The sequence below is a fragment of the Falco naumanni genome, chromosome Z (assembly GCF_017639655.2).
Source record: "Falco naumanni isolate bFalNau1 chromosome Z, bFalNau1.pat, whole genome shotgun sequence".
Classification (NCBI taxonomy): domain Eukaryota; kingdom Metazoa; phylum Chordata; class Aves; order Falconiformes; family Falconidae; genus Falco; species Falco naumanni.
In genome coordinates, this window is record NC_054080.1 from 81,940,656 (window position 1) to 81,967,445 (window position 26,790).

The window sequence follows — 26,790 nt, forward strand, 5'->3', positions numbered from 1 at the left end:
GTGGCGCAACCCCGGCTGGCAACTCAGCGCCAGGCAGCCGCTCACTCACCTCCCACCCGGGCACGGGGGGAGAATCAAAAAGTGAGAACACCCGTGCGCTGCGATAGAGGCAGTGTTAATAGGGAAAGCAAAAGCCGAAACACAAGCAAAGCAGAACAGGGAACTGGTTCACCCCTCCCCACGGCAGGCAGGCGCTCAGCCATCCCCAGGACAGCAGGGCTCCACCACATGTAACGGTGACTTGGGAAGGCAAACACCATCGCTCCAAACGCCTCCTCCTCCTTCCCCCAGCTTTATATACTCAGCACGACGTTCAGTGGTACGGAATATCCCTTTGGCTAGTTGGGGTCAGCTGTCCTGGCTGTGCCCCTTCCCAGCCTCTCGTGCCCCTCCAGCCCTCTCACTGGCGGGCCTGAGAATCTGAGAAGCCTCTGACGATACAAACACCAATTAGCAACAACCAAAACCATCGGTGTGCTATCAGCACTGTTCTCATAATAAATCCAAAACACGGCACTGCATTGGCTACTAAAAAAACTATCCCAGTTGAAACCAGGACACCCAGTTGCATGCCCTCCTCCGAGAACAGCTGCCTAGTGGAACGGGCAAAAGCTGCAAGCACGACCCTCCGCTGTCACAACAGGAACTGCACTCCTCGCCACAACATCCAACCGCCACCCTGACTCGTTTCTTGTAAGGGGACTTTAATCCACCCAGTAGTTAAAACGTGCCCAATTTTTCAGAGCTCCTTAGCAAGTGTGTCTGGGGGAGTTAACTCTGTGCTTTTAAAGGTGCCTGTCGCTCAAGCAGCCCGCCAGAAAGGCAATAATTTAGAACAGACTATACTAGCGTTTTTACATGGAAACTTTTATTCTCATTGAGACTGTACATTCAAGTCGCACATACTTTTAAGTCTTTGATGGAAGCGGAGCATGGGATCACAACAGCCTGGTCTGTTTCAACAGTTTTAAGAGTTTATGCCTCGAAAGTAGCCAGGAAACTTGTGACTATTTCCTTCAACTTCGCTTCTGTCTGGTCAGAGATCTTCCCTTCGGTCCTGTTGAAAGAGTTTAGTTACACTTCTGACACAGGAATAGATACATACATAGTCAACCCCTAAGACAAAAAAACCCAACATCTTAACAATGAACCTTCCAATTTCTAACAAAATTAGCAGATGAATTAACATGTTTCCATTTGATGCATGAAGCCATACACCTGATACTAACGTAGCATCCCTTCTCCTAAAAAAGTTTGTCCTGTTTGAGAACAAAAGTTTGTCAACAAAGCTGTACGGATTTCAGCAACACTCTGCCTTCTACAGAGCTGTGCCTCAGGGGTGGAAGGCACATAATGTGATTCCTGACAGAAGTCAGGAGCAGTTTACAGGACTATGGAAATACTCAATCCCCAAAAGTCCATTCAGCAGCAGGGAAGAGAGTGAGCAGCACTTAATCCACATTACTGTAACAGCTTAAAGCTGTCAAAAATACAGGAACTGAGCAGATTAAGTGATTTCAGTATCAGATTAAAGGGAAAGTATGCAAGGAAGTTCATTTTAAACATCATCTGGATTTTCTAAGTAAAAACTGCAGACATGAAGCTGAGCTCTGGACAGCCGTGCAAGGACAGCAGGAAAGGTGATTTAACCCTCAGTCCTGGTACAGGCAGCTTAAGGCTTGACATTCTAGGTCACACTAACAGTTCAGTGACCATTACCTGCACTCCAGCCATCAAGTCAATACCCTTGGGATGAAGTAAGATCATACCTGATTGTGGAGAGGAGGGCCTGGTGCTGGCTCAGTACATGAGCTAGGAAAGCACTCTCAAATTTAGTGATTTTGCTGGGCTCCAGCTTGTCCAAGTGACCTCTTACACCAGCATAGATGACTGCAACCTGTTCCTCAATAGCCATGGGAACTGCAGGAAAGAAAGCATTCATGTCACTGGTAACTCTTGCAACAGGACACGTCACTACTGCAGAGCCCTCCTTCAAAGATCAATTGCACATCTGCAACACGGCTCAACTAAGTCTGCATTTACCATGTCCACAGAACAGGCATGAGAAATGCTGCCACAAACACCAGCCTCATTAGCACAAGAGACTGATGGGAAACACAGACCTGTTACATCTGTGATACTCACCATACTGTCCTTGTTTGAGAAGCTCTGTCAGACGCACACCGCGGTTCAGCAGCTGTTGCGTGGCAGCATCCAGATCAGACCCAAACTGAGCAAAGGCAGCTACTTCACGATACTGAGCCAATTCCAGCTTCATGGTACCTGCCACCTACAACACAAGATGCAGGTCTGACCAAATCCAACCACCTTTTAAACAAGTGTAGTAGTTTGCAGGTTATCTTCAGCTGACTGTTGTCACTATTCAGCTTTGCCTTGCATACCAGTCAAGCGAATCTCAAGAATGTGACAGATGAATATATGAATTTCAGCTTTTGCCTTTTAACATAGGCATGCTATTTCTCCCTCAAAATGGTGACAGTTGATAGTAAACCTCTCTAAATCCATATCTGGACTAAGAGCAAGTGGCTCTATTTCTAGTTAGAGTAGCACCCACTTCAGCAAACCTGAAACCTAACAGCCCTGCATCTTTTCCCTTCTTCCCCCGCCTCTCTCAGCAGGCAGTGGCATTACTAGAGATCCCCAAAGTCTGTACTAATTTCTAAGGAATCCAAAGCTTTATTCCCTCTCTATTTCACTCTTTAGAGTGAAACAGGTGAAAAAGCCTCCACACCACTCATCTCTAGTAAGAGAAGGAGCAGCACCTTCATGCTTACCTGCTTCATAGCCCTGGTCTGAGCAGCAGAACCTACACGGGACACAGACAGACCAACATTGATGGCTGGACGGATACCTTTGTAGAACAATTCAGTTTCCAAGAAAATCTGTGGGAGAAAATTATGTGTTATTATCTTGGTCAGAAGCCTGGAAGCCTCCTCAGAAACCTGCCAGTTAGTTACACAGAAGTACTGGCATATGAAGAACTCCCACCTGTCCATCAGTGATGGAGATGACATTGGTTGGAATGTAAGCAGACACATCACCAGCCTGAGTTTCAATGACAGGCAAGGCAGTCAGAGAGCCACCTCCAAAGGAATCATTCATTTTGGCCGCTCTCTCCAGCAGGCGAGAGTGTAGGTAGAACACATCACCTGGGTAGGCTTCACGACCAGGTGGGCGACGCAGCAGCAGAGACATCTGACGATAGGCAACAGCCTGCATGGTATAAAGAAAGGTTTCAGAATTCAGTAGCTCATTTGAAATTCTGAATTTCTGAACCTGAGGTGATCTTACAACTACAAACACCAACATTAGGTTATAAGGCCTATAAACAATGTTTTCTGACCTGTTTGGATAAGTCATCATAGATGATTAACGCATGTTTTCCATTGTCTCTGAAGTATTCCCCCATGGAGCAGCCCGAATAGGGAGCCAGATACTGAAGGGGTGCTGCGTCAGATGCTGTGGCAGACACCACAATAGTGTACTTCATGGCATCTGGAAAGAATTGGGAGACAAACACCACTGAGTATACTACCTCATCATGCCTGTAATCAGCAAATACAACGCACACATGAAGTACTAGTTGCTGGTACAAGCCCAGGCAGCATCACTACATTGTTACAGGAAATGACCCCTGTACTAGATTAACATGTCCAGTAGCTCAATTAACTCAAGAAGTTTGAAAAACAAGTTCATGGCAGCTAACGTGTTAACACTTGCAGACTATTCTACCATTTAAAATTAAGTTTAAACTTCCACTAAGACACAGTTTTGTTCTGGAAGTAACTCAGCCTGGAAGTCCATAGCTTCCTGGCTGCTGCAAGGCAGTGTTGTTTTATAGTCCCAAATTAATTATTGTAATTAAAATGTGGGGATGTATTCCTGCTAGGTATGACTCTGCTTGACCAACAGGCAAGAGGTAAGGTGCCTTCTCCAGCAAGCTCTGTTGCATATGCAGCCTTGGTCAATGAGATCACTCTTTCTGAAAAGGTGCTATCATTTAATCCCTTACGTTTGGGCAGTAAAGTCTCTCCACTCAATATGCAACTGCCATTCACACTGACTTGCATACATATGAAACAAATGCCAAGTCCATAAATACTTGTAGATCACAGCTTGTCATCAGGCCTGCCTGACTGCCAAGAGGAAGCTCTCAACTCTGCTGGAAAAAAGAACAAAACAAAAAACCAAACACAGGCTGACTTGTCCAGAAACAATTCAGCCATTTTGGAGCCTCATAGTCTTCTAATGTGACGTAGCAAAAAGAATGGGTTTTTTTCCCCCCAAATAACTGAAAGATTTCTTGTCCACAAAAGCAAGTAGTTCACTCAATAAGATTTGTGTCTATACTCGCAGCTAGTATTCAGCTGTAGTCACAGTAGTATTCAGCATTATCACGAGAACAGGATGTCACTAGTTGCCAGGCTCAACCACCTCCAGAAGTCTGTACCTGCATCAGTGAGCCTCTTCACCAGCTGAGCAACAGTAGATCTCTTCTGGCCAATTGCAACATAGATACAGTACAGCTTCTTTTTCTCATCTGTTCCATCGTTAAATCGTTTCTGATTGATAATTGTGTCAATTGCAATTGAAGTTTTCCTGCATAACACAGAAGTTGGTAAGTTAAGCTGCCTGTGGTTCTCCCAACATCTACACAGTTTTGTGTTCAGTGCTGTGCATCGGCACATGCCGTGCGCAACTCTTTCTTTAAGGAAAGATGTTTAGCTTGGGCGTTTAACTCACCCAGTCTGCCTGTCACCAATGATGAGCTCACGCTGGCCACGACCAATTGGCACCAAGCTGTCCACAGCCTTAATACCAGTCTGCATAGGTTCACGCACAGAGATTCTGGGAATGATCCCAGGGGCCTTTAAGCCAACTCTCCTACGCGTCTTAGATGTAACAGGACCCTTCAAAGAGGGGAAAACAACTGTTGCAGTCTGTACCACAAAGCTATGAGCAGAGGCAGTAAACACCTAAGCTACACTTACCTTTCCATCAATCGGATTGCCCAGGGCATCTACAACACGGCCCAGCAGCTCTTCCCCAACTGGAACATCCACAATGGCACCAGTCCTCTTCACAACATCCCCTTCCTTGATCAGTCTGTCATTACCGAACACGACAACACCAACATTGTCGGGCTCCAAATTCAAGGACATACCCTAGGACAAAGATCACATTACCCTGAGAAAACCCAAACCAACATTTATGAAAATTTTGACAGTTTAATACCAATGTGATTATTCCACAGCGTAGAGCATTTAACATAATGTACTGCAATCTTATTTGTAACAACAGTAAACATTCTGCTTTTAGGCACACTGAGTGTACGCTCTTCCATACTAGTCAGAGAACCTGCCTAAGCCTTCAGCTTAGTACAGAGACTGCAGTCTACCATTTCAGTCATTTATCTCTCTAAAAAGAATGGAAAAGATAAGCAGGATTCAGATGCAACACTTCTCCCTTGCCTAGGAGCTGGACAAGGGAAAAGCACTGGCTTCTTCTCTGTCTGAAGCCAGTTAGATTATTAAAAATACTGAAGAGTTGTTGCAGTACTCTCAGAATAGTCAGACAGTTTTTAACTCTAGTCTACTCTTAGGGCTGTATGAAGTCAGCTAACTGCACCCAGTTTTGAAACACAGAGGCTATTACTCAACCGTAAACAGAAAAGCCAGCCTGAAACCAAAGAAAACAAAATCCAATGCCAGATCAGTTCTTATAGAGACAAATAAGCTCCATGTTGGCCAAGATTCAGATACAGATACTGAAAGTGAAGTGTTACAAATTCAAAGAATATTTGCTTTTTGCAGTATTACTTCAACCAGCTGATACATATTAAAGTTGCAATGAAGCCTGTAGAAGGTACCATACAGGTACCTCCAAGTAGTGTCATGTTCTCCTTAAAAACAGTCATCTCTATTTCCAAGCTAACCGAACTGTTTTAATGAAAGCTTACCTTCAGTCCAGAAGAGAATTCAACCATTTCTTCTGCTTGGACATTTCTTAGGCCGTACACACGGGCAATACCATCACCAATTGAGAGCACACGGCCAGTCTCCTCAAGTTCAGCAGCGGTGTCAGCTCCCAAAATACGTTCCTCAAGAATAGAGGATACTTCAGCAGTACCTGGAAAGACAGGTTTCAAACCAGATCTAGCACATTAAGGCACAGAATGAATTTGGTAAGCTTGTCTTGAATTCACAAGCCAAGGTACCCTTTCTCGGGTATGCCACGAGGTCTAGGCAGCAACACTCTTCCTTACACAGGATGCATCAGATAAATAACAGCTTCTGTATTCACAGACAGTAAAAGCAGCTTCAACTCATCATTACGAGCCAGCATCAATCAAAACACTGATGCCTATTTAGTTATCAATTTTTTTCATTATGCCCTGTGCTATTACTAATCTCTACCTCTAGAAAGCAATCAGATTAAGTAATTAGCCTTAGCTCAGAAAGAACTGACTTGCTAGCTCTGCTTGCTGAGCATTTACTTACACTGGAGGTATCAAAACACCCTGTCAACTGATGTGTAATCCAAGATCCAAATATATTTAAAGGAACTCCATACACTTAAGGAACAAGTTGTTCAATGTAAGCTGTAAAAACACATTCACCATCTTCCTCAAACTTGTTTGGCAGCGTACTTCCAACAAATTTTTCTTTCCCCAGCTAGGTAACAGTAATACTGTGAAATTTATTTCTCAATAGTTAACTTTAATCACCCTAAACCACTTCAAATTGCATGTAAACCACTACCAAAAATACAGCTATGCAGTGCCACTGCCTCCCCTAGACACCAAGATACTGGCAGCAAAAAAGTTATCCTCAAGGACACAAGGTCAAACCCCACCAGGCCTGGGGAAGTCATCTGCTCCCTCATACTCATACAAACAAGAAAGGAAAACTGGAATTTGAGATCTATTTTTTCAAATAATTCTGCAGGTGTTGAAGACGTAACCAAATCCTCATGAAGCAGGTAAACTGTGTAAGCCAACTAATGTGACCACTCCTTTGGTTTGGGCATAATCGGAATACTTATTAGAGTGACATCTCCTGGATGTGACTATGTAACATACTTCAGTTAAATGCTATCAGTAAGGTCCTCAACTGTTTTGTTAACTGACACACTCACCCCCTCACACTCCAAATTCCTTTTTGTCTCATGGAGCAAGTTCTTAAACCACACTTTTACATGAAGACCTTTCTCAGACTCACCCGTTTTCTGAAAGCATGTTTTGGAGGCATGGATGTTTCTTGTAGCAACAAAAGCTGCACCCAGGGTGTTTCTGGAAATCTAAAATAAGTAATTTTTTCAGTAACAGTGAGATTTTTTCAATCATTCATAAAAAAATGTTGAGATAAAACACTGAAATTTTTCATCATGAGCTTATACATTTAACGCATCTCAGGTTTGAGACGCCCCATTCACAAGTTGTAGTTATGGACCCACGTCCAGCACAACCAAAGCCAGAAGGTAAAAGAGATTGCTTTAAATTTATTTGCTGCATTTTTCTGCATTGCACTGATGTCACCATCACAGCACTGCAGCAGCTCCCAAAGCAACACCTCCGCTCCTTTGCCACTTTTGTGCTGAACACCTAAAGCTTAAGGCATGGAAGAAGTTAGCGCACCCCTCACGGTTCTGCACAAGGGAGAAATACGATTGTTTCTTCCAAAGACTGTCCTTTCTAAGAAAAATCTAACTCCAAAATGTCTTTAGCTATGACTAGAACACACGCTTGCAGAAACAAATAAGAAATCTGTGATAATGAAAGCATTAAAGTATTATAATCCTATACCCCAAGCAAAACTGCCAGTGCAGTCTTACGCAGCGTTAATGCTACTTCTCTGACAGCCTGGGCAGGCCTCTGCTCCGTTCACCTTCACAAAGGACACCGGCCAGGAACGGATCCTGATAGATCTTTTCGCACCCTCGCTCTCCCCACAAACACAGGGGAAAAAGCACCTCGCTGCTCAAATCCCTAACCCTAACTGAGAATTAGCGGCTTTCAGGCATTAACCTGAACCCCAACACTGCCAATCCACACCCCCGGGGAAAGACACATCGTCCCCGAGACCACCACCCAGGAGGTGACGGGACCCTCGCCCCCTCTCCAGGAGCCGGGCCCCGCTGTCACCCAGCGCTGAGGGAGCTCCCCTCACACACGCCGCCCCAGTCTCCCGAAAGGGGGAAGCCGCGGCCCCTCAATGTCACCGCGGCCACCAAGATGGCGGCGGCGGTGGCGCCCGCCCGCCCGCCCGCCCACCCCGCCGTTCGACCTAGGGAGGGAAGAGCGCGCTCACCAGGCCAGCCTGCCGCGGCAGGGAGCGGGCGAGGGCGGCTGCCACACGGGCGGAGAGCATAGCGGCGGCGGCGACTGGCAGCTCCTCCACTGAAGACTTTAAGCTGAAGGGTGGCGGCTGCCGACCCCGCGCTCTCTCCACAAAATGGCGGCGGCGTGCTCCGCCCCTTTTGGCGGCGAGACCACGCCCGCGGGGCGGGGCGAGACCCGGAAGTGCTTCTCGCTGCTCCCCTGAGGTGTTGTGGCGCCTTACCCCGCCCTACGCCCCTGAGGCGTGAGGGAGTATGTCTCTGTGCATATGTACATATAATATAGTTTACAAAAAAAAATAACTTGAAACGCGGCTTTTAGAAAAATTCTCCGTTGTGGTGGGTGCCCTTGAAATGGCCCTCGGCGGGCGGAAGGGGCGGAGAGCGGCGACGGGGCGTGAGGCGGAGGAAGGCAGGTGTGAGAGCCGTGGGGCAGCTTGGGGCTGGCGGGCAGGGGTTAGGGGAGCAGGGCAGGAGCGTGAGGGGCTGCGAGGCAGAGGGCGGTGGTGTGGGGCAGGTGGTGGTTGCGGGGTGTCCCTGCGGTTGTGGGAGCTGTGGGTGCTCATGCTCCGGTCTGTTAGCTGCTGGTAGCAGAAGGGGGGCGTGGCGGAGAGGTGCTGGCATCTCCCCTGTGCTCTGGAAATGGGTAAAAGAGATGCTATGTGCAGCGCCTTGTTGGTTTCTGTTACTGTAGAGGAACTTAAATTTTTTAGCCAATCTGCTGATGGTATGTGAAACTCGGGCCTCGCGGGTGCTGTCAGGTGTGACAGTGACAGGGGACAGCAGCACCACAAGCTGAGGACAACCTCACTGCAAGAGGCAGTCGTGCTTACCTTGTCTCTCCCTTGTCATGATCTGTCTGCCAAGCCCTAACCCTGCGGGGACAGTGCGCTTTGCAACAAGTCCCATACGTGAGATGTAGGATTTAGTCTGTGAGAGAGAAAGTGCTGTAATTCAGGCAGGCACAGTGTGATCATGTCCCTGTGGTAATCCAGAGAGGTTAGTAAAGCGTACAGCAGACCCTTCTGGGAATTGAAAAGGTTACATGAAAGATCCTCAAGCCTTTTGGCATGTGTTGCATCCAACATGATGCTTCAGCAACTTTTTGATACCAGTGATAATCAGAATTTCAATGTATAACCTTAGTATGCATGTAACCTTAGTATAATTCTTAGATTGTAACCAAGAAGCCTTTACATCAGTATAACTATTAGATCATGATTGAGAAGACCTGGTGTTGTATGGACGAGACTTATGATCCAACTTGAAAGGAACATCTAGGATGAAAGAAAAGAACTGATTGAATCTCATGGAAGCCTAGCAGGTTTTGCTAAGAGACATCATAAAAGGACCGAGATGACCAGGTCATGAAGTCTTTAGAAGCCAACAATGTCTCGGTGGTGGCAAAAGCAGCCCTTTGACTCAAATAAGAAAACTACTCATACGTAAAAGAAGGAGGGACTAATGTAAATGAATTCTGAGGAATATTCAAATATGTATGGATTTGTGGAAATGTAATGCAGATGTATAATTATACAGAATATAATGGACATGTGTTGGGGTCTGCAGGCAAGTTAGTTGACCTCAAAGACTTAGCCGTGTACCTTTAAGACAGCCACAAATTGTCAGGTATGTAAACAGGGTGCGAAGAATAGGAACTTAGAACCGCAGCATATGGACACCTACAGCAACAGCAAATAGCGAGCAAGAAGAAGGACACAAAAACCTATCAGGGTCTAACACCTGCGCTGTCTAAGATATATAAATAGTCTGTATAAACAATAAAGGCCATTTTGTCCAAACCCAGCCACGCAGACATAGTGTTTCTTTTAAGTCCACCTCGACTTGCGTCACCACAGACATGTATTTGAGAACAAGGTGAACACGTTAGGAGGAAATATCCCCATGCTCCCAGCACCATAATAAAGAGTGCCTGCTTTCTAAACTTCAAAAAAACTCTTGGAAAGTTCGTTCAACTGATCTTTCGGTAACAGTTTCTCATGCTGGTTATTTCAGTAATGGCTTCAAATTCTGTAAAACTGCCTGAAAAAAAACTCACGTTGGTTTAAATAACCCATTTAAGTCTTGTGCATTTGTGCTGTTTTTCTGTGTTGCTAAGGAAAGGTGGTTCCCTGATAATTGTTTAAAGGTTTTGACTCAGAACATGGGGTTTATAGTGTATTTTCTAATCAGGAACAGAGCTTTTGTGTGAATTTATGTAAGAAGTCATATACAAGCTGCTAAAATTTCAATTTTTACCCTTTAACTTAAAAATATGACTTAATCCATTTTGATGAAGGACTTTATATGACTAATTTACCTTATGATACACAGGAAACAGAATCTTGTCAGAAAAAACAAATCCCCTCAAATTATTATATTGATTCAAGACACTTTTTCTTGAAAGTGTTGGGTATAGGGGAACAGAAAATTCTTTCAAAACATTTAGAGCCTTTAAATCCGCTTCGTTAAAGGCTTTCAGTGCAGCTAGTGAACTGAACTGATGTTATTTTATTATTATTACCCGTATTTTCTCTGTTTCCAGAACTCGGAGCAAGGGAGCCGGGCCGCGCTCCGCACCACAAGTCCCATGAGGCGCTGCGGCGCGCAGGGGAAGACGGGATACAGGCGGGAGGCTCGAGGCCGCCATGGAGGAGAAGCTGCAGCGGGTAACGGCGGGGCCGGGCCGCGGCTCTCAGGGAGCGGAGTTTTCTCGAGGTGTCGATGGTCCTATCCTGGGGCCGCCTGCGGCTGCGCCTGGCAGCCACGCGCCTGCCCGGGGGCTGCTCCCGGCGGCGCAGGGCCTCGCGGGGGGGCGCGGGCCGGGTGCCGTACCGTGGCGGGCCGGGTGCCGGCTCTCGGGGCGGCTCGCGGTCCTGGCACACAAGGCACCCGGGTGGCTGCGCTGAGGGTTTGCCCAGGCAGTTGTTGCTCTGGATCTGGTGTGCGCAGCTTAAGAGTAGAAACGAGCCCCTGTCCGTTTGCCTGGCGCATTAAGCGCCGGGGGATGGGCAAGATGTGGTCGCTGGGTGGGTTTTGCAGCTGTTTCCCTGCGTCATCCTCTGCTATCTACCAGATAACTGCCTGAGCTCGCTGACTTTAAGCTCACAGCTGGTTTAAGATCCTAAGTTATGAAGCTCTTGGGTGCCTGAAGTTTCAGGGTTTCAACACTTTCTCACTGGAGAGAGTGGCAGCAAGATGGAATTCATCCTTGTCTGCAGACTTGGTTTTCTTGCAGTGTTACAGTTTTCACCTACACATAATTAGTGCTGTTTGCTCCTAAGGGCTTGATGCTTTTCTCCTCAGAATAGTTCAGGGTGATGTTTGCGGTGTGCAGTGTATGTAGTTGAGATGCTGCTACAGTGGAAGCATAAAGAAACATGCTAGAAGGAAGTATCTTTTAAAATTATAAGGCAGGGTCCTTTTCCAGGAGGTTGCCTAGGCAGCCTTACACAAGAATTTATGTTTCCTTAGTGTTGAACTTCCATGTGTTCAATTATTACCAGTTATAATCTTTCATTGCCACCTAAGAGCACTGTGTTAATCTCTGTCTCGCTTCTGACCTTTTCAGTGGTAGAAATTGTGCTTTGCAGGGGTCATGCCTGTACATTGTGGTAACTCTTTCCCTCCTGCTAGCCTGTAGAGACTGATCCCAATGGTCAGGGTTTGGGCAGTTTTATCCCACGCTGCGTTAATGCAGTTTTTATCACCTGCCCAAATAGCCATTAACATTTCTTGGATCGTTACTGTGTCTGTAGCAAACAGGTCGTATGAATAAAAAGATAAAATTTTATCACCTGGTGATATGCAGGTGTTCAGAGAAATGAGTGGGATTAAAAGCGAAATTTTTTTCTAAACTATAGAAGGTGTTTGAAGAAGAGACAGAGGAAGTTGTCTCCCTTTTTTTTCTGCCCATGCTTCAACTGATGTAGTAGGATTTACTCTTCAGGAATGCAGAGCTTGCAGTGCTTTACATTTCTCACACTTTTCAGCTATTCTGTGTCATTTCATTTGAGCGTTTACTTTTTTTCCGTTCACTGGCAGGTTACTTTATGGCTAAAGAAAATATTTGGGAGTGCGCCTATTCCAACATACAAAGCGAATGAAAGGACAGTCGATATCTTGTACAAGCTTGTAGAATACAATGAAGCCAGAGACAAGGATGTTTCTTTGCTGATAGAGGACATGAATCAGAAGGCTGCAGAATATGAAGCAGAAGGTGAGTTCAAAGCTCCAGTTCTCAGTTCAAGGTCAGTGTTTCTTAATGACCCTCATGATTGTCTTTGTTAAAATCTTAAACATACATATATATACCCCCACATATATGATTGGAATGAACTTGTCTTTTGTCCTGGTACAGCTTTTACTACAATACATCCCATGCCTTCCTGTCAGCAAAGTTTACAGAGACATAAGGTTGGTCAAGAGCAATTTTGTAAGCCCTCTTGAGCAGGCTGTAAAATACGGACAAGCAGATTGATTGCTAAAACCTCCTAGCCTGCTGGGCTGAATAGCACAGCATTGAAATATTGTCTGGATGGACAGGGAAGCATTAAGAGTCTAAGCTGGTGCTAAAGCACTGTTAAGAAAAGCACTCGAGGAGTCTGAAGCAGTGAGGTGATTAAGTTATGCTCAAGCTGCGTGGAGTGAGTGTTTGATAATGTGTGTTTTTTGGAGCAAGTGAGTGGTTCAGGGGACCATAATACATTTTTAACAGATGTGCTAAAGGATTGTCCTTTCACTGGCTTTTTTCAGGAAGGAATTTTACTTTTCTGTGCAGACACTGATATTGTACACATGAGGACGTTTTTTGTAAAAACCCTATGTGGTTTTTTTCCCTTCAAGTCTTCTAGCACCTTGCCATCAAACAAATAATAATGAAGATCAGATGGTTGGTTTAGCCTGTCAGAGAACATAGGCACTACCAGGCAGGTCTGCATGTGAGCTCTGCTGCAAATCCAGACTTCCTGGGTCTGCCATGACAAACATGTGCTCAGGAACAGGCTTAGGCTGAACTGTGCAGGGAAAACCTATGTGTGCTCATCGCCATAGCACAAGGGTGAACTTTTTTTTTGTATGAATTCAGAGGCTAGTCAGGGGAGTGGAGCCGCGCTCCCTTCCTCAACACACTGAATCTGGTTCACACGTGGGCATGTGGCAGCAGTTTGGCATGTTTCAGACTTCCTTTAAGATGTCTTTCTGTAACAGTGGGGAGATAGCCAAAGTTTCTGGAGTAGGATTGGGTTCTAGCTTTGGAGAGTCCCTTAAAAGAACAGTAATATAAAAAAAGAAATTACTCTTTTGGGTTGTACTTGTTTTCCAGCTAACTATCTACAGGGCCTTATGGCAGAAGTCCTGGGTCTTTCCCTATCCAGTCTGTCCAGCGAAGCCATCGAGTGCCTCTATGTCCTGGTAAATACTGCAATGACACTTGAAATGAAGGACACTTCTCTTACCAGGTAATTCTTTCCACTGTGCTTCAGGGGTGATGGTCTGTGCTGTTTCCTTCTGGTTTGTCAATTCAGCAGTTTCAAACTTGAATTTCACACCAGGAATCTTACTGGTCCAGCTCATTTTGCACCCCTTAGGCAGCTTTGGAGGACACAGGAACCGAGCACAAAACTCTAACTCTTAATTGTTCCAGCAAAGGAAGTCTCTGAAGCCTGAGAAGCCAGACGTTAAATGCCACCTCCTTTTTAACACAAGCTAGGCCAGCACTCATATTGCTTAGGCAAGGACTGGAGAACTGTAACAGGTCTTTCAGCTCCTCATTTTTCCCTCTCTTATCTGGCTTTACTTAATGTAAGGAGACTAGCTTACTCATAGAGAAATAGCAGCTGTTAGTCTGGTCTTCCTGGGCGCCTCTCCATAGCTGGACTTTGACCCAGCAGGTTCTGCTGAGCCCCAGTGGTAAGGAAGGGCAAAAATCTGCCTTAGAATCCAATTTTTGCATGATGTTCAGGAGCTTGGCTCTCACAGCTCTTCTGAGCTGGAGGGGAGAGCAGCTTTGAACCGTTTGGGAAGAGGAAGAGACTGAAATACTGTTGGGCATGTCTTGGGAACATGCATTTTCAGGGACTGAATACAATTTCCCTCAAAGGCAATTTGGCAAGCCAGGAGTGGAGCATCTGATGATTTCAAACCCAGTGGTTATGTTCAGTAGAGTGCCAGGTCTTGTTCACTTACTCCTACTCAGATTGCTGGGCCATTTCTGCTTCCAGGTGAAATCTTTGTTAGTTAAGGGAAGCAAATACCCTTAGTGACTTACTTTAATTTCCTTCTATCATATTATGAGAACAAAACCAAGTCATTTGTGTAAAGTGTGGAGAAAATAATAATTCTGAGTTTCAGAAGAGCTGACTCCTGAGCATTCCCATTGAATCTCTCTCTTCACCAGCTTCTTCGGTGCCATCAATGATATGACGTCAGAGCTGTATGAAACAGAATCAAATAACAGAGAAATGGAACAGGAATTGAGCAATATCAGGAAAGATCTAACTGCAGCGCTGATGCTGGAAAAGCAGTTAGAGGAGTGAGTAATGGATGACAGGGGGGAGATGTAAGCGACACTGCTGATCTCTGCAGTGTGGACTTCGGTTGTAATAACTAACAAGGATAACGAATTTTCAGGGTTTCGACACATCTCTAATTCACAATATTTAGAAGTATTTCTCAAAAAGTATGTGTTATGGATGCATTCAGCAATCGAGAGATTTGGGGTACCATCAAACCTGTGATTTTAAACCAAAAACGGTCTACAAGCCCTTTTCAGGTATGGGCTGTCATCTTCCACCAGTTGCCTTCCTCTGAAGGCAAACCTGGTTTTCTTACCACATTCAGCGTGGGCTCTGTAGTCAGAGTCAGAAGGAGCCAGGCAAAACAAAAAAATGTTTCCAGATAAGAATTTCCTTTAACGAGTGTGTGGAAGACTTGAAAAATTAATAATAAAAAAAGAAAATCAGTCTTTAGTCCATTCCCTAGAGGATGTAATCTGTAGTGCTTTGCCAAGCATAGCAGTATCAATGCCTGCCTTGAGTGAGGATTGGCTCAGATGATCTCCACAGCCTCTTTCCGGTCTAATTATTTTCTGTTTTTTGTCTTTTAAAGTAGTGCTGCTTGTAGCAAAGATACCAAACCTGTGTACTTTGTGGCAGGTTTGCCATGGCTTCTCTCTGTGGTCTTAAGTTTAGCTTGCTTAACAGGTCTTTAACTGAATTATGGAATTATGCAGAAGACTGTTACTCTTTGCTTTTGTGCGTCTGGCTTTCCCCTTGGCCTGTTTTGTTTTGTTATTTTTCCCTGGCCTTTGGGACTCTGGATGTAACAGCTGTGGATGTTTCCATTAGGAAATCTCACCGTGAAATGCAGGTTTTTCTCCATCCTTTCCCTTCTTGCATTGGTTGTGTTACAGGGTTTATCTTGAGCATAGATAATTCAGCAGTATTTGTATACTGGTATTTCTTTGAATGTAAAAGTTTGTTTCTTTCTGTATTTTTCTTTTTTAAGGGATCTTAAAAAAACAATAGAACATCTAGAAATACAAGAGGCCGAAGGTGAAAGAAGATCCAGCTGCGCAGAGTTCCTGGAAAAAAAACATCTGGAAGTAAAAGTCAAGATCATGGCTGCTGAGGTAGATGGAAGGAATTTTCTAACAAGATGTTGTAATAGGATGACACAGTCATGGCTGGTCAGGCCCAAATTCTAGTTACAGAAACATCCCAGGAGCTTCTTAAACTCCAGGACCAAGGACACTTGGGCTAACAGGATAATGTGTTACTACACTTCAGTTGTTCCTGCTGTATTCCTGGTCTCTTCTCAGGATATTGTATGATAAATGCAAGGGCACTTTTGCTTCTTTCGCTGAGAACTACTAGCTCAGACTGCCTTGTGCTTATTGCAAGGTACTGTCATATAAGAGTACAGAGGCAGTTACCAGTATAGCAGCTGATTCTCTGAGGTAAATTGTGTGTCAAAATTCTGAGTATAGCCATTTTTTGAAATTAATCATTAAACACAGAAGACAGAAGTTGTACTATCTTCTTCTTCACCTCTCCTACATGATGAAGGATGTGCAAATGCTTTATTCAACACTTGGGTGCTGTCTCGATACCTTGACAAATGTGAGATGGAAAACCTTGTATTAGAGTTGATGAGGTTTTACTGAGAAGCCTCTTCTCAGCCTGCCATGTGCTGTTCTCCCAGTAGTTCCCTGGAAAGACTTGTTAGTGATACAGATTTTAGTAGCAACCGATTTCATATACCAGCTGTAGCTGTGGTTCAGATAGCACGTTTCTGTTGATAAACTGCATTCCTCTTTTCCTGTTTAGGACAAAACCCAAGGAAATGGTAACATTTTCTCCTCCCTGTTATATTTTTCTGGTCAGTTATGAATAAACTCTTTCCTGTTTGTAGAAGCAGCTTGCTGTCACGGGGTTCGTGGAATCACTGACACACGAGTCGCTCATGAGCCTGTCTGAGGTAGGTCTTCTGGTGCAAGATGGATGTTTCTACAGTGGAATGGACCAGGCTTGTTTGTTCGGTGGGTTCAGGAAATGTAGGTTGCTATTTGGTTACCTGAACAAATATTAATGGTAAAAAGAAGCACAAATAAAAATCCCATAGATGGATACCTCTGAACTGGGGTGTGTTGGATGGATTTGTCCCTCCTAGAAACTGAGAAGCTTTTATGGGTGCTGAAGTGGTACCTTCAGGATTAGATGTGGTCTTATTTTGTACTTGAGAAGAAGCTTTCCTTCTGGACTGATTTAGGGGAACAGTTGGAATCTTTACTTTTGTTACCTTTTGTTTTTCTCTGTCTTCTCTTACTGCTTCTGTCTGTAATTGAGAATATAGCCTGCTAGAGAATTTCCATGGCATAAATTCCCTGCCACTGGAAGAACATTGGCAGCTTTTGATCTGCCTCCTCTCTTTGTGATCCGTTTTGCAAGCAGAGTGGATATTCTGGGGATGATGTCCTGTTAATGTGGGTACTGTGTATTGCAGTGACTTGATAGAATGACCCAGGTGATTATTTCTATTTTATGTGAAATAAACCTGCTTTCAGACACTTCAGAGCAAGGAGAGGCTGTCAAGTGAAACCCACATTCTGAACCACTGTGCTTTTTTTTTTGGTGTGTCTTTAAATACAGCATTTTTCAGCTGTATTGTAAGCCCAGCAGGATAATGTGTTAAAGGAAAAAGCACATTTCTTTAATTACTAGTTATAGATTCTTCAGATCTGTGCTGAAGCATTTGTACCCATGTAACACTGTCGTGGTTTAACCCCAGCTGGTAACTAAGCATCACACAGCCATTTGCTCATTTCTACCTCCCTGGCAGGGTGGGGAGGAGAATCAGGGGAGGGGGTGGGGGAAGGTAAAACTCATGGGTTGAGATAAGAACAATTTAATAACTGAAATAAATTAAAATATAATAATTGTAATGAAAAGGAGAGAGAGAAAGAGAGGGGAATAAAACCCAAGGGGAAAAAAACCCACAAAACAATGTGATGCACAATACAGTTGCTGACCACCCACTGACTGATGCCCAACCAGTCCCCGAGCAGCGACCAGCCCCCCCAACCAACTGCCCTCAGTTTATACACTGAACATGGAGCTCTGTGGTATGGAACATCCCTTTGGCTAGTTCGGGTCAGCTGTCCTGGCTGTGTCGCCTTCTGGCCCCTTATGCCCTTCCTCACTGACAGAGCATGGGAAACTGAAAAGCCTTTGACTTAGAGTAAGCACTACTTAGCAACAACTAAAACATCCGTGTGTTATCAACATCATTCTCCTACTAAATCCAAAACACAGCACCGTACCAGCTATGAGGAAGAAAAGTCTATCCCAGCCAAAACCAGGACAAACACGTTTGTGGTGTTCCATCTGCGCTCACCACATTTTAATATTAATTGCTATTACTGTAATGAAAACTCAGTCTTTTTCCCATTTCTTTTGCTCGCTTTTCGTGCATGTTAGTTAAGTTGAACAATGAAAATAGATTTCCTGATTTTTATGTTGTCGTTCTCAGGGACCAGCACTGGATGGCAGTGTTGACATTGCACAGTGTTTTGAGAAGTGTGCTAAACAAAAATAATTTCTGTTGGAATTTTACATACCAAAAGTCATAGGCAGTTTTCTAAACTTGTCATCTTCCAGAACATGAGCATAAGGGCAGGTTTGATTCCCTGATATTTCTGTATGTGCTTTGCCAAGAGATCAGTGAATTGGGCAGCACAAATGACTTAATGTTTGGAGTGCATATATGTTTTTTTATTTTGATGAAAAGTGGAGGATTGTGGAAGGTGCTCAATTTGCAGCCCAAGGGAGAAATCATTTCCTCTTGTTAACAGAATAAGTAAAGCAGTGCATGTGTAAGGGGAGTCTTTTTGCTGCTGCATGTGCAAAACTGTTTTCATGCAGAAGCCATAGGTATGACAATGTATATCCTTGGGGCTCAGTTCCCGCTCTGGCCTACAGTGAAACTGATAGTGAAAGTTCTCTGTGGTGGGTTCTCATTTGAAATCCCCTCTCCTGTCAGGGAGCTAAGGTCAGGTGGTCATACTGGAAGAAAAGACATCTCAAGATATCTTCAGAACCAAGAAGAATTGATACCTCTGCATAAAAATTTTAACAGGTTTTAACTGACTGATAACTGAATGAATAGCAGATCTTTAGTTCTCCATGGGTTTTAAGAAGACTTGTGAAAGCTCTCAACAACATCCATGAATTCTTAAATGCTGTAGATAATTGTGGATCTATTTCACTGATTTACCTCGCTTCTACAAGTAACCACGGAATATAATCTGCCTTGCTCTCTTCACAGAAACTGGCTGGACTGCAGAAGGAAATTGTGCCTTTGAAGAAGGAACTGGAGTCCTTCCTAGATTTAACTCCTGTAATTATGTCTTTTTCCCACTGTTCTACTGTATTTGCCATCAGATTAATTTTAATGGACTTCAGAATGTAAGGGTATTGTTGTGATGGTTTCAGTGGACAGGTAGATGTCCTACATGCTGATTCATGATGTAAACAGAAGACTTTCTGTTTTATTAGTAAAAGCCAAGAAATTAAGTAAGGTTACTAGGCAAACTTTGTTCTAACAAAATGCACAGATTTGCTGGGTGAGTTCAGTATCAAGGTGAATTAGCCAGAAATTAGACAAAGAAATGTGGAAGAAAATATCATTCCTTAGTATAACAAATTCTTTGAGATTTACCAATATATTAGCTGTAAATGTCATCAGGCTGTCAATATGGTGGACGCACCACATTGTGCAGAGGTTGGAGCTCTGGTTAAGACTATAACAACTATGAAGAAATAGCCAAAGGTAGGTGTTTTCCCTAAACAAGTACTCTAGCTTGTGTGAGTACTGGCTGCTCCATCATTTTCTTTGATTTCTCTTGAGGGTGCTGGGTACTCAGTGCTCAGAAAATGCAGGTTTCTCATTTAGGTGACTAAATTGCAATTGTGAAAGCCTGTGTCTGTGGATCTCTTCTTTGGTTTATCTTTTGGCTATTGTTGCTCTTGGTCCCTGTGCTAGGAGTTACTGTCAGACTGCTGTGGGAAGCATCTTTTACAAAAAAGATTTTACTCTTTTCAAATTGGAACACTTGTTACAAAAGACTGTTTCTGTTAAGGGTAATTTTGTGACAACTTTATAGTGTCTTAAAAACTCGGGGGTAAAAAAGGCTTCAGTCCATGAAACAGAAGGCCTTGGCTTTGTGTGATGTCTGTACATCCCACCTGTGATATCCGGGACTACTAAAGCCAAGTATTCCCAGTATCCTTTGAAAGATTGCCATTGCTTTTACAGATGAGTATTAAGGGCTTTTTTCTTTGTCATTCAGGGGAGAAGTAGCAAAAACTAGTGTGAATGGTTGAATGGGTTTTGCTTTTATTAAATACAGTTTTAACTATCTAGTTCACAGTTTTGTATTTGAGTTTACCTGATCCAGCCCCTGTTACCTCCTCATCTGAGCACCCCGCAGCCTTTAACAAAGCTAACCTCAGACCTTTGTGCGTAAGAGGTAAAAAAGGTTTATTCTGGTTCTTATAAATGAGGCACAGAGGTCCAGAGAAAGACACTTGTCCAAAATTGCACAGAAACTGCCATTAATCAGATTTCTTGTGTAATAAACTAGGGATCTGTTGGCTGGGCCACACTTCTCTGCCCCTCCATCAAGCTCCTGCCTCTCAACACATCTCCCTTGCGCCACTAATGCTGTCTTGCTCCTAGAAGGAAAGGATGAAGGGAGAGGGTGGTACTGCTTCTCTCTTAAATCCATCTTAGCCCAAGAGGCAGCTGCTTCCTTTCCTTAAGTGAAACAGGACGTTAAATGGGATTAGGTTCTCCAATTCCCCCCTCCCACCCATCTTGCTGTTAGTGGAGAGATGGAGAGCCTTGCTGCCTCGCTCCTGCAGGCAAAAGGAGGGAGGAAGGTTTATCATGGCAAGCTTACTGTGCTTTGAAAAATTCATGCATAGACATGTTTAAAATCTAGTTTCTCAACTAGTAGGTTTGCAAAATTGCTAAAAATGGGGTTTTCATAGAAGACTTTCTAAAGACTTTTTAGACTTTAGACCATACAGATTTATGAAAAATGTGTAATTGCCCAAACCAAACCAATACTAGGCTTTTAATGTCAGTACCTTTTACAAGTGAGGGCTGTACACAAAACTGATTTCATTATCCCCGAATTCCCCCCTGAGGCACATCATTAGACTCTTGCAATGATGTGGGGACTCTGTTTCCAGCTGAAACAGTGATTTATTCTTTTTTCATGCTATTTTCTCTCATTAGAGTCCTTCACTTGTGCAAGCGAAGATTGAAGAAGTAAAACGAGAACTGGTAAGAGTTTTTTATCTTTCACAGATACTTAAATGACTGCCATCTTTCCAAAACAAGCTGTACCTATTAAATGGTTGTGGATTTATCTACCTCAGATTGTAGTCTTAATGATATCTGGAAGGAAATATTGCTCTGGTAAGGCAGAAGCTGTGCATATTGGTAGGAGGAACTGGTGTAGGAATATCTAAGCTACAAAGGCAGTTGCATATAATGGTATCAGTGGGGATTAGGTATCTGCATCCCTCTGGATTTTGTCTCCTTCACCTGTCAGAGTGTTTATTCGCTCAGCTGTGTTGCAGTTTATTGGTCTCGCAACCTTCCTTGCTGCTCCTGAACTGTGAGGGCTCTAGGGCTCGTTTTATTTAATAGCTGCCTTGCAGATTGCAGTAGGGACCTTCCCCTATAAAACGTAATGCCCGTTTCATCCATGCTCGTGTGATCTGCAGGTATGGTTGTTGGGAAACACATAAAGCCATGTGGGAAGTTGATATGTAGCTTTCCTGAGTGAGCTGGGCTACATTTGAGCATAAAACTTGTCTTTATTTCTTTGGGTTACAGTCTGTTTGTTTATCGATAAAGCACAAGGTATTCAGTGATAAGCCTTAAAGCTGTGATTTTTGATCACGGGTATTTGAGAGTATTTTGTACATTTTCAGATGGGACTGCTCAGGTTTGTAAACTACTTGGTTTTGATTCAAAAGTACAAGCTCGCCTTCCCAGCCTGAGGCTTTTACCAGGTCAGAATACTCACCTCTGGAGAGTACCTGTTCAGCCTGAAGGTGTCCAGTATCACACTGGGGCACAGCATGAAGGCAGCTGAGCTTCTGTAGTCCTCATTTGGAGATTTCTCTGTAGTTGCCTACAGAGACTGCTGCCGTTTGCAGTAATGAGACCTTCCTGCTCAATACTTGTGTTAATCAGTGCTAATAATATCCCAAGATTTGATCATTGTAGATATGTATTTCTAACAAGAAAGCTGTTTTGTGCACGTTGATTCCTCTTGGTTTTCTCTCCCGCTAGGAAGCCGTGGAATCAGAGTTCTCATATCAAGTTGGTATGCTGTCTCTTGAGGGGCCAGAAATCAGAAGAAAGTTACCCTAAAGTGGCCTGCATGGAAGATGATCTCCCTTCTATTGCATATTTATTTGCACTAGTAGAAGATTTTGGAATTCTCACTGTACTTCTTTAGCTTTCTGCCTTAACATTCTTGCTAGTGGATGTCATGCGACCTTCCAGCAAGCAGGCTCAATTTTAGGGGTTTGTGTAGAATGCATTGGTAAACATCAACTATTTTTCACAAAATAAAGAAAACCAAGTTTGAGTGTTACCAGCCCTTTTTCTGTATGTGATACACACTTGTAACTGGCACCTTCACCAGGAGATGTCCCCGTCAGGATTTGGTTGACCATTATCACTTAGAATTGAGCTGATCAGGGAGTCTGGTTTTCTTCTTTTTCCCTGTCCAGATTCTGGATTGTGTATTTCCCTGGAGTCCTGTCTTTGGTGGTGCAAGTATGGTGATGAGAGACCCTTTTTATGTCTACTAGATCGTTGGCTTTTTCTCCTTTGTTTTCTCTTGTCACTTCATTGCTGAGGACACAATTTTTTTTCCACTCATAGCCTGTCTGATGTTTACCAAGTTTGTGAAGATGAGCTCTAGGCTCGTGCTTGGAGCGCTTCTTCATTTAAGCATTTTCTTCAAACAGAAGTGAACACCTAAATTTCTCCTTAATATCTTCAGCAGGGATTTGATATGTTAATAAAAGCCAATGATACAGAAATTGTGATCTAGGGCTCAGAACAGTTGTTCCCATCTGAGACAGCCCACAAACGGCATTTTCTTGCATGTGTGATGGCTGTCTCCTTCCACGGAAGCAGTCTGAGCTCTGTCTTGTTTCATGTGTCTCATAGTATTGGTTTCAGAGATCAGGAAATTGTTCTGCGCACACAGGTAAGAGCTGAGCTGAGATGTAGCAGCATCAGCCTCTAGAGGTTCTGTAGTTTCATTGTCATCTGAGAAAGTGGAAGCCCGTGGCACTAAGCTGTAAAGTTTGCCCATGTTCAACACTTCGAGAGATCCCAGTCTACCATTGACTACTTGTTGTTTCTCCCTATGTTAGAAATAGACTGAGCAAATGAAAGTAGATAAACAGCTTTATGGATAGTGAAGCGACAGCTTTAAAAACAAAAAAGAGCTTTATAGTAAGACCTTTCTAGGTCAGAAAATACCAGAGTTTTCTTGCAGAACTACTGTGGAATGTGATAATTTTAAAGCTGGATTGTCCTTTTGAATTCTGCCTCAAATGTCATCTTCCAAAAGGGGTCCCCAGAGCCGCCCTCTTATTTCCATGCTTACCACTGCACCAGTGTTAAACATCCCAACTTTTACAAGTTGGTTTGTACTAAAGCCAAAAATCTGAAAAATCCCCCGTGGATGAGAAAAAATGAAACTCTAGAGTTGGTGGCAGCAGCTGAAAACATCAAGCAGGGACTAGGGCCTGTTAGTACTGTGCAGCATCCAGACAAATAGCAGTGGTGCTCTAGGTGGCAATTTGTACCTACATCTGTTTGCAATTAAGAGTTGCAAAAGATTATGGTGATAATTTAGCATGGTGTGCCTGGCCCCAGGAGCTGTTGCTTCACTGCAGAAATGGATTTATTTCCCTGATCCACAGGAAAAGAGATTCTTTTTATTGCTTTGTGTACCTCCCTTGAAGCAATAGGATTATGAGATCTGTGATTCTGCCTAGGAAGTAGCTGTGATTTCTAGAAGCTGCAAGCTCAGCATGATACTGGTGTTGGTATAGTGCTGCAGCCTCCTCACCTTGTGACCTTCTTCACCATTCTGATGGGTAAGAATGGAAGGATGTTCAGACAGCCTCTGAACTTCGCTCGTGCGAATCTTCAGCCTCATCATCCATACAGAATCCCAGAACAGTCAGGCTGGGAAGGGCCCTCTGGAGATCATCCAGTCCAAGCCCCTGCTAAGGCAGGTTCTCCTACAGCAGGCTGCACAGAGTCGTGTCCAGGTGGGTTTTGGATGTCTCTGTAGGAGGAGACTCCACAGCCTTTCTCAGCAGCCTGTTCCAGGTTCCAGCTCTGCCACCCTCCACGTAAAGAAGTTCCTATATTAGAAGGAACTTCATGTGTTTCAGTTTGTGCCTGTTGCCCCTTGTCCTGTCGCTGGGCATCACTGAAAATAGCCTGGCCCCTGCCCAGCTCTCAGCCTTTCCTCATCAGGGGGATGCTTCAGTCCCCTCATCATCTTAGTCACCTCTGCTGGGCCCTCCCCAGTAGTTCCCTGTCTCTCTTGAACTGGGGATCCCAGAGGAGAGAGCCTATACGCCAGGAGTTGCTGTTTAGTTTCCAGTTTTTAAATCAAGATGCTAGGAAAGGGTCAGTTGCCTTAATTTCATGGCTTTTTATCTTCAGTTCCTTCTAGGCTAGAAATCAAGATGGCAAAAGCGAGTGGACAAGCCATCTTTGGTACATGTGGGCTAAACTGGCTAAGGGGAAATTACCTCAGAGGTAACAGATGCACAATCTGGAGGAGGTGTAGTAGTGCAGGGATGACTACGGGTAGAGGTACTGCTTACCACAAAAAGCACGGAAAGAAGGCAAGGGAGTAGTCTGAATCTGGAAGGGGCAAGAGCATAATCTGCTCTTTCCTGTTGTGGAAGGGAGAGAGAAGTCATGAAAGGAGTCAGAACGTAGCTGGGTAGACATCAGAGAATGGTTTAACAAAGCCATTGTAAGGCACTGGAGGTCATGGCCTGACAATTAAGGAATCTTAATCACTAGAGGCTTTTAAGAGCAGATCAGAAATGCTTTGCTTAAGTGTTTATAATGCGAGGGAGCAGTGATCATGCTTTGGAATAGAAGGATGGATTAGATGAGGTGCTTGAGGATGCTACGAGCCCTGCTTTTCAATGAGAGCCTCAAGACTTAGCTAACATTAGGTGAAGGCTTTTTGTCGCACACGCGTAACTGTTAACTCAAGGCTTGGGAGGATTTCCCGGGACTATGGCACTCCCTTAGCACTGCTTCACCACATAATGCTGCACCAGTTGTGAAACCTGGGTGCTGTTCTCCTGCACCTGTAGGGCAGCTGCACTGCTCCCCAGCTGCTGCTATTTCACAGCACATGCTGTGTTCCATTCATGGGCAAAAAGGCTGAATATCGACAGCGCCAGGCTCTGACTCTAGAGCTGTCCAAAGATAGCCACGCGTTGCTTCCTAGCATTGGAAACACAAGGAGAAAAAAATACCCAGCAGCTGCATTCGAGCTGTGTGCCACAGCTGAGCCATCTGCAGCACATGCAACGTCATAAATCAGCAGCTGGTTGTCAGATCCCGGTGATTCAGTTTTTGGTGGAAATGGGGAAAGTCAAGTAAATGAGATTTATGCAGCCAGCGGACTGTCAGCAAGATTCCTCTGCTCTTCGGTTACACGTTTGCACAAGCAGAGTGCCTTGCAGGCCGAGCAGAGATGTCCTTCCATGCTGTTGGTGTTTTGGGGTGGCACAGCTTTTCTGTGGCAAAGGGATGCCAGCACAGGTATGCCTTGCAGAGGTCCTGCCGAGACAGGAGCATGCTAGCCTGAGTGCTCAGCTGAGAAAATGTTTGATTTTGGGCTTCACCCTTTGCCCTGGCAGCTGCTGAGTGTTTCCACGGAGGTCACAGCAGGAGGCGAGGAGCTGTGGCAGCCTGGAGGGAGGCTGCCAGCTGGACCCCTCAGCTGTTGTGTATTATGAAATAATCACCCAACTGAGAATGGCCCAAATGCCTGGAGAGGCCTTTGCCGCTTCAGCCTCACTTAAGATTACATCAGCTGCTCAGCCTGATTTTTGGAGGCACCAGTCAATTAACACCTGCAAGTTGAGAGCAGTTGTCCTCGCTGGGAGCTTCACGTGGGGCTTCCGCAGCTCCGGGGCAAGCTGGAGCCAGGTTGAGCTGCAGACCCCTCAGTTTTACAGACAAAATGCAAAAGATGCGTGCGCTTTATCACCGTGCACTCAATTCCTCCTCCTGGAAAATGCAAGGATCCAAATTCCACCTGAAAAAAAAAAAAGAAAAAAAAAAGGTATTAAAATTATGCACTAGACCTGAAACCCAGTGGTCAGCCTCAAGTGTAAACTTGTGTATGTTGTACTGCAAAGTGACTGTTCTTATCAGGCCAATATGCAAAATAATCATTGCTTTAGAAAAAAAAAATATGAAAATTCATCCGCAAACTAGCTAAGTGATAGGGATTTATTTAAAAGAAAACATTTTGGTACTCAAACCAGAATAATAAAAATAAAATCATAGAGAAATGCAAAATGTACAAGGCAAATTTAAGGCTACTGAGCTCAAATACGTATCTATTTACTCAAAATGCATTGAATCAAAAGATGTGTATGGAATCTCTTTTGGCTATACATTTTGGCTAGTACTATAGAAATACTCGGTTGCAAATATTTCATTGTGGTTGCTTTTCAATATTCCTTTAACTGAAAGTATTCAAATTTTTTTTTCATTCATATCAGTCTTTTAGTAGATTCAGAATAATAATATGGGACTTTGTAATTAAATAGTTTTTTT

The 26,790-nt window shown here is 44.1% G+C and overlaps 2 protein-coding genes across 3 annotated transcripts; one reads left to right on the plus strand and one right to left on the minus strand.

Moving 5' to 3' along the window:
* Positions 1-846: 846 nt before the first annotated feature.
* Positions 847-8,487, minus strand: ATP5F1A (ATP synthase F1 subunit alpha). The gene is made up of 12 exons (XM_040579434.1): positions 8,331-8,487; positions 7,242-7,320; positions 5,981-6,150; positions 5,013-5,186; positions 4,765-4,931; positions 4,472-4,620; positions 3,365-3,516; positions 3,010-3,234; positions 2,796-2,903; positions 2,146-2,290; positions 1,770-1,920; positions 847-1,057 (listed from the first exon to the last, which is right to left on the minus strand). Exons 1-12 carry the CDS (start codon positions 8,388-8,390, stop codon positions 976-978), a joined length of 1,662 nt encoding a protein of 553 aa, XP_040435368.1. The 5' UTR covers positions 8,391-8,487; the 3' UTR covers positions 847-975.
* A 162-nt stretch (positions 8,488-8,649) lies between these two features.
* Positions 8,650-22,387, plus strand: HAUS1 (HAUS augmin like complex subunit 1). Of its 2 annotated transcripts, XM_040579435.1 has the most exons (10): positions 8,652-8,774; positions 10,904-11,027; positions 12,403-12,577; positions 13,682-13,817; positions 14,756-14,890; positions 15,865-15,988; positions 16,771-16,836; positions 19,183-19,254; positions 21,160-21,207; positions 22,228-22,387. In XM_040579435.1, exons 2-10 carry the CDS (start codon positions 11,007-11,009, stop codon positions 22,306-22,308), a joined length of 858 nt encoding a protein of 285 aa, XP_040435369.1. In that variant the 5' UTR covers positions 8,652-8,774; positions 10,904-11,006; the 3' UTR covers positions 22,309-22,387. The 2 variants fall into 2 exon arrangements, with proteins under 2 accessions (XP_040435370.1, XP_040435369.1); XM_040579436.1 differs by lacking the exon at positions 14,756-14,890 and having other exon boundaries at positions 8,650-8,774.
* The last annotated feature ends 4,403 nt before the right edge of the window (positions 22,388-26,790 follow it).

Coding starts and splice junctions, on each gene's coding strand:
- HAUS1 (XM_040579435.1), top strand. CDS start 11,007: ATGGAGGAGAAGCTGCAGCGG. Junction 12,578..13,681: donor TGCAGAATATGAAGCAGAAG/GTGAGTTCAAAG, acceptor CTTGTTTTCCAG/CTAACTATCTACAGGGCCTT. Junction 13,818..14,755: donor AAGGACACTTCTCTTACCAG/GTAATTCTTTCC, acceptor TCTCTTCACCAG/CTTCTTCGGTGCCATCAATG.
- ATP5F1A (XM_040579434.1), bottom strand. CDS start 8,390: ATGCTCTCCGCCCGTGTGGCAGCCGCCCTCGCCCGCTCCCTGCCGCGG. Junction 6,151..7,241: donor AACATGCTTTCAGAAAACGG/GTGAGTCTGAGA, acceptor CTGTCTTTCCAG/GTACTGCTGAAGTATCCTCT. Junction 5,187..5,980: donor AATTCTCTTCTGGACTGAAG/GTAAGCTTTCAT, acceptor TCTTTGTCCTAG/GGTATGTCCTTGAATTTGGA.